The sequence below is a fragment of the Prunus avium genome, chromosome 3 (assembly GCF_965620075.1).
Source record: "Prunus avium chromosome 3, drPruAviu1.hap1.1, whole genome shotgun sequence".
Lineage (NCBI taxonomy): Eukaryota > Viridiplantae > Streptophyta > Magnoliopsida > Rosales > Rosaceae > Prunus > Prunus avium.
The window spans coordinates 12,156,501-12,165,195 of record NC_142286.1 but is presented as its reverse complement, the minus strand read 5'-3'; the positions used below and the strand labels follow the sequence as shown (position 1 = coordinate 12,165,195).

Genomic DNA, 8,695 nt, shown 5'->3' with positions numbered 1-8,695 from the left:
TCATACTTTACTAGTTTTTTTTTTTAATTCCAAACAACAGAGGGTCTCAATATCTTTTTATTAAATAAACTTCTCTTCAATAATCTTTGATAAAATAAAAGTATAAAGGAGTTTGTATTTGTCTAAAATTTAATATGAAGAGTGATGGGGTGTGTGTATATGTACTAGGGTTAAGTATTAAGTTGGATGACATTTTCTATCCTTTTACACAATAATAAAACTTAAAAGTTTAATGATTGAAATATTGAGGTGGAACAAAGAAAAATGTGGGGTTTAAATAGAAAAACTAAAACTAATACGAGGAGGATGAGTGTCAGGTAGGAGTTTTATTTTATCCCGTATCTACCAGTTCCCAAAAAGACAAAAGCAAAAACGTTTTTAAGCATCCGGCGCACGTTAGCCACATCAAACAGACGAACGCCTCGACTATAAAAGCGTGCTTAAGCACCGACTCTAACCCTCTCTACTCTCTGCCTCATTTTTGCTGTGTGTACCAGTCTTCAATGTCGGCGGCTACTTCCTCCTTATCTCCAGCCCTCTCTGCTCTACAGTCGTCGTCAGCATCCAAAACCCACGAGGCTCCGTCCAGCCTAGGGTTTTCTTCGGTGGTGTCGAAGACTCTTAACCCTCTCAGAGCCAAAGTTACACGCGGTGTTAACAGTGTCTCCGGCGGCCGCTCGGCTCTCGGAGCTCGTATGGTGTCAATGCCAACTATTAAGCCCCCGGTGTCTCTCGATTTCGAGACCTCTGTTTTCAAGAAGGAGAAAATCAATCTCGCTGGTCACGACGAGGTCTCTCCCTAATTATAAAAATACGTTTCTGAGTTTGTTTAGTTAATCTACATATTGGGTAGTTAGGTTATGTTTGGATTTTGATAAATGAGTTTGGGAAAGAGAAAAGGGAAACTTTTTGTAGCACCTGAGCATTTGTTTGCATGTTCTCTATACTTATCAGTAAAAAAGAAAAAGGAAATCCCTCAATGGTCGACCAAAAAAAATCTCTCTCTGGAATGGAAAAGGAGGGCAAAATGCTAAAGTATTGCTCCATATATATGAATACATGCACATTTATGTATTTATTGTTGATTCATGCATATTGTTCATATTGTTTGAGAAATGATTTCCATGTGGGTTTCCTGAATGATCGTTTGGGTTCATTCTGACTGCAGTTTATTGTGAGAGGAGGGCGAGATCTGTTCCATTTGTTGCCCGATGCTTTCAAGGGTATTAAACAGATTGGTGTTATCGGTTGGGGTTCTCAGGTGAATGGATTGCTCTCATTTCCTTTTATCTATTTACTAAATGGTATTGTTTATTGAAGTTGCATGATTAATATTTGGGGTCTGCATTATTTTTGTTATTTTTTTATTTTCTCTCTATATATGTATACACCCATAGGGTTAAGTTTGAAAATGAAAACCGAAACCACTTACTTTGAGTAACTGGAAATTGTTGGTGTTTTTATCATGAGTTGCAGATAAAGAGATGCATGTTGAATAGGTGTCACTTTTTTTCCTTTTTCCTTTTACTCTTGTACAAATATATTTCGTTTGATAATCTAGTATCAATACATTTATTTGCTGTCGAATCCTGTATTACAAGCTAGAACCCTGTTATTGTATATAAGCTTAATGTTGCCTCTTATCAATAGTGGGCTTATGGGGCGAGGATGGAGGTGTTATAGATGGGCCATAATTAGGTTGGATTGTTGGAATAGTTTGTGAGCTGGTGTGGGATTGTTTAACTGATTGAGACTATGGTGCATGAGGTTTTATGGGGTCGTGTTTCAGTGGAGCGTGATGGAACATAGATTCTGCTCTAGTATAGTATTTGAGCTTGATGTTGCTTCTTTCAAATAACCTGGGCTTAAGGAATAAGGGCGACCTGGGTCGTAATTCATCATGCATTTTTCACTGTTGTAAAATGTGAATTGTATATTGTTCCTGTCTGTCAATATACATTATTTGGGTCTTTATCCTATCTTTCTTTTCTTTAGGGACCTGCTCAAGCTCAGAATTTAAGAGATTCTCTAACTGAAGCAAAGTCTGATATTGTGGTCAAGGTAATTTCTTTCCTGTTTTACTCATAAAATTCCATTTCATACAAAAAAAGTTTTTTTTTTTAATTATTGAATTGCTTTCCAATCTTTTTGCAGTAAACTAAATTTCTAATATAATTTATATAAATTTTATATCTCCTGCTACCTACAGATTGGGCTCAGGAAGGGTTCCCGTTCTTTTGCTGAAGCTCGTGCTTCTGGTTTCTCTGAGGAGAATGGGACATTGGGTGATATATGGGAAACAGTCTCGGGCAGTGATCTCGTTTTGCTACTAATTTCTGATTCTGCACAGGTCTGTTGATTGTACTTTGGAAATTGTATTCCTGCTATTGGCTGTAACTTGTAGTTGGGCTGGTGCTTCTGATCATTTTGCTAAAATAATTTTGGGTCTGCTAATCCATTACCATTTTCAACTGTCTCCCCATCTCTGATTTCTTACTGGTCGTACTTACTGATGGGTCACTTAGGAAAAAGGATTAAGACTGAAGTAAAGTATTGATTCCTTGTACAATTCATAATGCATTACGCAATCACGTCTTTTTTGGTCTAAGGCCTTTTGTGATGTAATATCGCATCCTGTATCTGCTAACAGGGTTTAATTTCGTCTCATGTTTCAGGCCGATAATTATGAGAAAGTATTTTCACACATGAAGCCCAATAGTATACTGGGCCTTTCCCATGGTTTCCTTTTAGGGCATTTGCAGTCAGTGGGTCTTGACTTCCCCAAGAACATCAGTGTAATTGCTGTATGTCCGAAGGGGATGGGTCCATCTGTAAGGCGACTTTATGTCCAAGGAAAAGAGATAAATGGTGCGGGAATTAATTCCAGTTTTGCAGTCCACCAGGTCAGCTCTCTCTCTCTCTCTCTCTCTCTCATATAACTGATTTCTTAGATACTAAATGTGTTGTGTTTGTACAGGATGTTGATGGTAGAGCCACAGATGTGGCCCTTGGCTGGTCGGTTGCCCTTGGTTCTCCTTTCACATTTGCTACTACGCTAGAGCAGGAATACAAAAGTGACATCTTTGGCGAGCGAGGTAAGTTTGGTTTTCCTACATTGTATCTATCTTTATTCTTTTCTTATGTTTTGAATCTAGTATACTTGATTCCTCATGTTATTTATCTCTGCTTCTCTGTTTTGTAGGCATTTTACTTGGTGCTGTTCATGGAATTGTGGAGTCCCTGTTTAGAAGATACACTGAAAATGGAATGAGCGAAGATTTGGCTTATAAAAACACCGTAGAATGCGTAACTGGAATTGTGTCAAGGACCATCTCGACTAAGGTTCTGCTCACTTTTGAATTTCATTCATGCATGCTTTTGTATATGAATTTGAGACGGAGTTAAGTAATTGTTTTTATTATTTTCCCCAATAGGGCATGCTGGAGATATACAACTCTTTGTCTGAAGATGGCAAAAAGGAATTTGAGACTGCATATAGTGCCTCATACTATCCCTGCATGGACATCTTGTACGAATGTTATGAAGATGTGGCCAGCGGTAGTGAGATCCGTAGTGTTGTCTTGGCCGGGCGTCGCTTTTATGTACGTTCGCCCATAAGTTTTCACTATTTAGTTATTGTGATGAAAGCCTGATTTTTCTTCTAAGTTGAATTTTGACTGTTGTTATTTTGAAGTTTATGATCCTCCTAGTTCTTTGGAATATAATTGGAGTAATATTGTTGTTATGCAAATGATAATGAAGATACCTTTGTTTACAGGAGAAGGATGGTCTGCCTGCATTCCCAATGGGTAAAATTGATCAGACCCGCATGTGGAAAGTTGGGGAGCGTGTCCGAGCAACACGTCCAGCTGGTGACCTAGGCCCATTATACCCTTTCACTGCTGGTGTTTTTGTTGCCTTAATGATGGCGCAGGTATGAGCCTAACCCTCTTGATTCAGTGAGAATGTAAGGTTTAAAGCAGGAGATAAAGGAATTGATGACTGAAAATTGCTTGAATGTTAAGAGGGTATTCCTTTTGTTCTGATCTCAAAGTGTAGTGTATCTAGTCAAAATAAAATAAAAAATCTATCCTCAAATGCTTATTGCATAGATTTGATGAATCATGATGTAAATTGTTGGTTCTTTGGTGTCTTGGAACTTAAACCTCCATTATATAGTCCTTCAAGGGAACTTTGATTGGTTGGTTAGAGTTCTGTTAATGCTGTTGCTTTTTGTGAAGAAATAAATGCTGTTGTTAGGAACTTGGGATGATTTCTGCTGTATGTGTTTTGAACTATAATTTCTTTCCCTTGCTTTATGAACACCCAGATCGAAGTCTTGAGGAAGAAGGGTCATTCATATTCAGAGATCATTAATGAAAGCGTTATTGAGTCTGTGGATTCTTTGAATCCTTTTATGCATGCTCGGGGAGTTGCCTTCATGGTTGACAATTGCTCAACAACAGCTCGGTTGGGATCTAGGAAATGGGCTCCAAGATTTGATTACATTCTTACTCAGCAGGCATTGGTTTCTGTGGATAATGGTGCACCCATCAACCAAGACCTCATCAGCAACTTCATGTCAGATCCAGTACATGGAGCCATTAAAGTATGCGCTGAACTGAGACCTACAGTTGATATTTCAGTGCCTGCTGATGCAGACTTTGTGCGACCAGAGTTGCGTCAATCTAGCAATTAGAACTTGAAGAACCTACTGCCTGTGTTGGCCTACAAAATTTCGTTTGGCGAAATATTAAGGTGTGATGTAGTTCTACCTAGTTTCTGTGTTTTCATTATCATGTGTACTTTTATCGGATTGCGAGTTGTGTTTGACGCTGGATGTTGTATTAATGATTTTGCATGGAATAAGTAGTTAAATTATTAATGGTGTTTGCCTTTCCGAGTCCAAGTTGATGTTACCGCACATGGTGGTTCCTTTGAAGGTCTGGTTAATGGATTATGATGCAGTTTCAGAGAGGAGAGGGAAAAAAAAAGCCAGCCAATTAGGGCATGGTTCCTTTGAAGGCCTAGCTTATTAGTCAAGTGGATGTTGACTTGCTAAAAATTTGCATTTCTTATTGTTGCAAGTGCCATTAATACCGTTGTATGAGTTAGTAGCCTCATACACAAGAAGCCTGAGTTATTGATTATTGGCCCGCACATTTGTGATTGATTAAGGTCATGAGTTGTAATGAAAATGACAGAAGAATCTGCCTAAAGCACAATTGGTTAGATTCAATTATGATTAAATTTTAATTGAACTATAAGAAGCTCGTCAACTTATATTTTTCCAGTCATAGAAATTGGTAGTTTGTTAACTGACTACGAAGTTTTATAAGCTGATGCGCATAGTTTGATGGCAAATTTATTTATGCGATGGGGTAAGATCCAAACATAGCTACGCCACAAAGACCTTCTTTTGCATAAACATCTCTTTGCATCCTCATGTACCCTTCTTCACCCCATTCCTTTCCCCATGAGTTTTTCAGTAACCAATACTTTGTGCCATTGTCACTGACACCGTAACCAATCGCAGTAACGCAATGATCGATTTCTAGTCCACATGATCCTGTAAAGACTCCACTTTTATAGTACATGAAGTCGTATTCTCCAGCATCAATGCAAACAGAAACAGGTTGATTGGCAACAGCCTTAAGAAGGGCTTCCTCGTTGCTTGCAGGCACATCTTCGTAACCAGTTATACTGGCTGCATGAGTCGCTTGGGTGTTGCATCTACCGTCAACACCTGTGTAGTTGTAATTAGCCTCGGAGCTAATCCCTTGGTTTTGATTGATGAACTCAAAGGCGCCGTCAGGGTAGCCACCGCCACATCCTATGTCTTCGCCGTTGATGTCACAGTCAACCACCTCTTGCTCTGACAAAGAGATTAATTTACCAGTTGTAAGCTGTGTAATTCCTTCAACGGCTGCCACTGCTGCAAAAGCCCAACAGCTTCCTGCATATATCAGTTTTATTGCAATTAAATAGCATCAAGAACACAAACAACTGAAAAATATTCAAAAAGAGTAATAATTCCGACTTAAAAATAAAAATTAGAGGCTTACCACATTGGCCTTGGTCTTTCATGGGCGTTACAGCTCCTTTGCTTCTCCAATCCATGGTAGATGGTACTACTGTGATGTTTTCGTATTTGAAAGTAGTCTTTGTGGAGTATTCACGCCCTTTGAATCCATTTCTTGAGGCTTTCACTTCTTCATTCGTTTGGTCTGCAAATTGATTAACACTTAATTTGTAAGATTTGTTTGCATCGCTATTAGAGGATTCTATGTATGCCACATTCTTCTTGAATATCTCAAAACGCTTCTGCTTCTCATTAACATCATCATATTCGCGTCCATAACGAACCATCCATTGCTCGTATTTTTCATACATTGAGGTATCTTGGAGGCTGCGAGAAGTGGCTTCGCTAGACCAAGTCCCCAACATAAGGATCAAGACCAAACAAACACATCTCCTCGGCTGCTTAATGAACTTCATTGTGAAGCAGCTAGGGTTTGGTAAAGTAAATAAATCAGAGAGCAGTTTATATACTGATTGACTTCACTACCTTGGTGACCCGAAACAATAATATATACAATCTTATTTTGTCGCCCTGTAAAAGTTCTTATATGACCCTGCTGTCAGATTAATAGTAAATAATTGGTTTCTACTATGTGTTGATGGACCCAAAGCTATGAAGGACAATAGCACATGTCCAAAATGCGCATGGTTTCTTCATTGTTTTCACAGATCCCTCACTTTCTTTTTGGCAAATTCCGTTTGACTTGAAGAAGAAATTTCCAGGGAAGTTCTGAAATGCTTATAATATGGAAATGATCTAGACAGTAACCACCAAATATATGAATTATTTTCATTGTTTCATTGGCTGTTTCTGTTTTCAAATAACATTGCAGGGAAACTGTTGAATGTGCAACAAGTTTTGGAATATTGCACCCAATATGAGTGGCGGATCCAAAATTCGAAAGCCAGCCGGGCGAAATTTACATTAAAAACTTGACGGTACAAGTGAATTTCATTAACAAACATAGAAAAATATACCTAGTCAATAAACATAATGAGCATTACCCTCAAATGCATCTTTATACCAATATTAAGTTCCGCCCATGCCCAATATTAAGTTCCAACTTCAAAAGCCTCAAAAGCCTAGGTCATCGTAATCATAAAATTGTTCCATTACACCAAATAAAGCTTCTTCTACTCACCAGTTTATTCACCAAGTCTAGCTATATACCAAACGACAAGGGCAGAGCTAGAAATTTTTTTATGGGGGGGTGGGGGGGGCATTACATTGCTTTTTTCATGCTCTTGTTGTACTTTTCAACGATTTGAGAATTATATGCTGAATTCGTTGAACAAATATTGTGTTATATATATCGAATCTCAAAACGTTTCTCCTTCACATTAATGGCGGCATATACGCGTCCATAACAAACCATCCATACATTGAGGCATCTTGGAGGCTGACAAAGTGAGGTTCAATAGATCGATGCCAAGCAGATACATTACCAGAGAGTTGATTAATGAACTCCATCGTATAGCTGTAGCTAGTGCTAATTAAGCAGCTAGGACTCGGTAAAGTCAATGAACTAAAGAGCAGCTGGTACAATGAAATATTAGAGACTGATTCACAGCTTATATAGTGATTGAAATTACTATCTGCTAACTTATTTGGTCGGCCAGAAAAAATAAAGTTATGATATGTATGAGCCGCGCTGCCAGAAGAATATTAAGTAATGATATGTGCTGATGGCTGTGAAGGACAATATCCAAAATGCTCTGATGGTTTCTTCATTCTTTTTTCCGAATTCATCCGTCTCTTTTTGGCAAATTCCTTTTGTCTTCAAAAAGAATGCTCAAGTTTTTTTTGTTTTTTTTGTCGTTAAGGAAGTTGCAGTGAAGGCCTTAAACGCTAAAAACACAATAAACTGTTTACATTGTTTAATCGGCTACTTCGTTTTTATAATAACTTTGCAGGGAACTGTTAAGTAAGCAAGAAGTTTTTTATTGCACCAAAAATTGAGTTTGAAATCCATGCTAATGAAGCTTTTTTCCAACCTCAAAAACAGTGGCCATCCCTTAACCGTTTAATTCTTCAATAATACTGAGCTGAGGGCTCACCACATTATTCACTATATAAATGAAGGTCAGGATGCAGCAAGATTTTACTTAGACAACGCAACATTTTGTAACAATTAAAGTTTGAGTTTGGATTAAGTTACGTCAAGGTTTCAATTCCGTCCATTTTAACCAATCGGAAGTTTTTTTTTGAAACTGAATATTTCATTAGGCAGAAGCCAAGGCAAACAGCCAAAGAAAGAAACAGAGCAGAACAAAACGTAAGCCAAGACACATCAGCCTACACTAAAACAAGAACTAATTGCAACCAAAAAAACAACATGCCGACACAGCAAAACAGAAACAAAAAGAGTTAGGACAGAAACCAGACACATTGCAGATGGCAACAGGTGTCAGCGGTCCAGAAACTCATCACCAAAAACAAAGCCTACGGAGGGCAAGGAAGCCCATCTCGTGAACAAGGGAGGATGGGGGTCAATCGACCCAAACTTCCGTACCCATCCCACCAAATGCAATCGCCGCTTCAGCATCTGCAACCGCATTGGCTTCTCTCGGGATCCAAGCCCAACGAACAGCAGAAAATTTGGACTTCAAATCC

General features: G+C 38.5%; 2 protein-coding genes across 2 annotated transcripts; one reads left to right on the top strand and one right to left on the bottom strand.

The window, feature by feature from the left end:
- The first annotated feature begins 439 nt into the window (after positions 1-439).
- LOC110745997 (ketol-acid reductoisomerase) lies at positions 440-4,885 on the top strand. The gene is made up of 10 exons (XM_021946192.2): positions 440-791; positions 1,169-1,261; positions 1,996-2,061; positions 2,210-2,350; positions 2,676-2,903; positions 2,978-3,095; positions 3,203-3,342; positions 3,435-3,602; positions 3,779-3,934; positions 4,331-4,885. Exons 1-10 carry the CDS (start codon positions 504-506, stop codon positions 4,697-4,699), a joined length of 1,767 nt encoding a protein of 588 aa, XP_021801884.2. The 5' UTR covers positions 440-503; the 3' UTR covers positions 4,700-4,885.
- Positions 4,886-5,209: 324 nt separating this feature from the next.
- LOC110745996 (senescence-specific cysteine protease SAG39-like) lies at positions 5,210-6,498 on the bottom strand. The gene is made up of 2 exons (XM_021946191.2): positions 6,066-6,498; positions 5,210-5,956 (listed from the first exon to the last, which is right to left on the bottom strand). The coding sequence occupies exons 1-2, from the start codon at positions 6,496-6,498 to the stop codon at positions 5,370-5,372; spliced, it is 1,020 nt and encodes a 339-aa protein (XP_021801883.1). The 3' UTR covers positions 5,210-5,369.
- Positions 6,499-8,695: the final 2,197 nt, after the last annotated feature.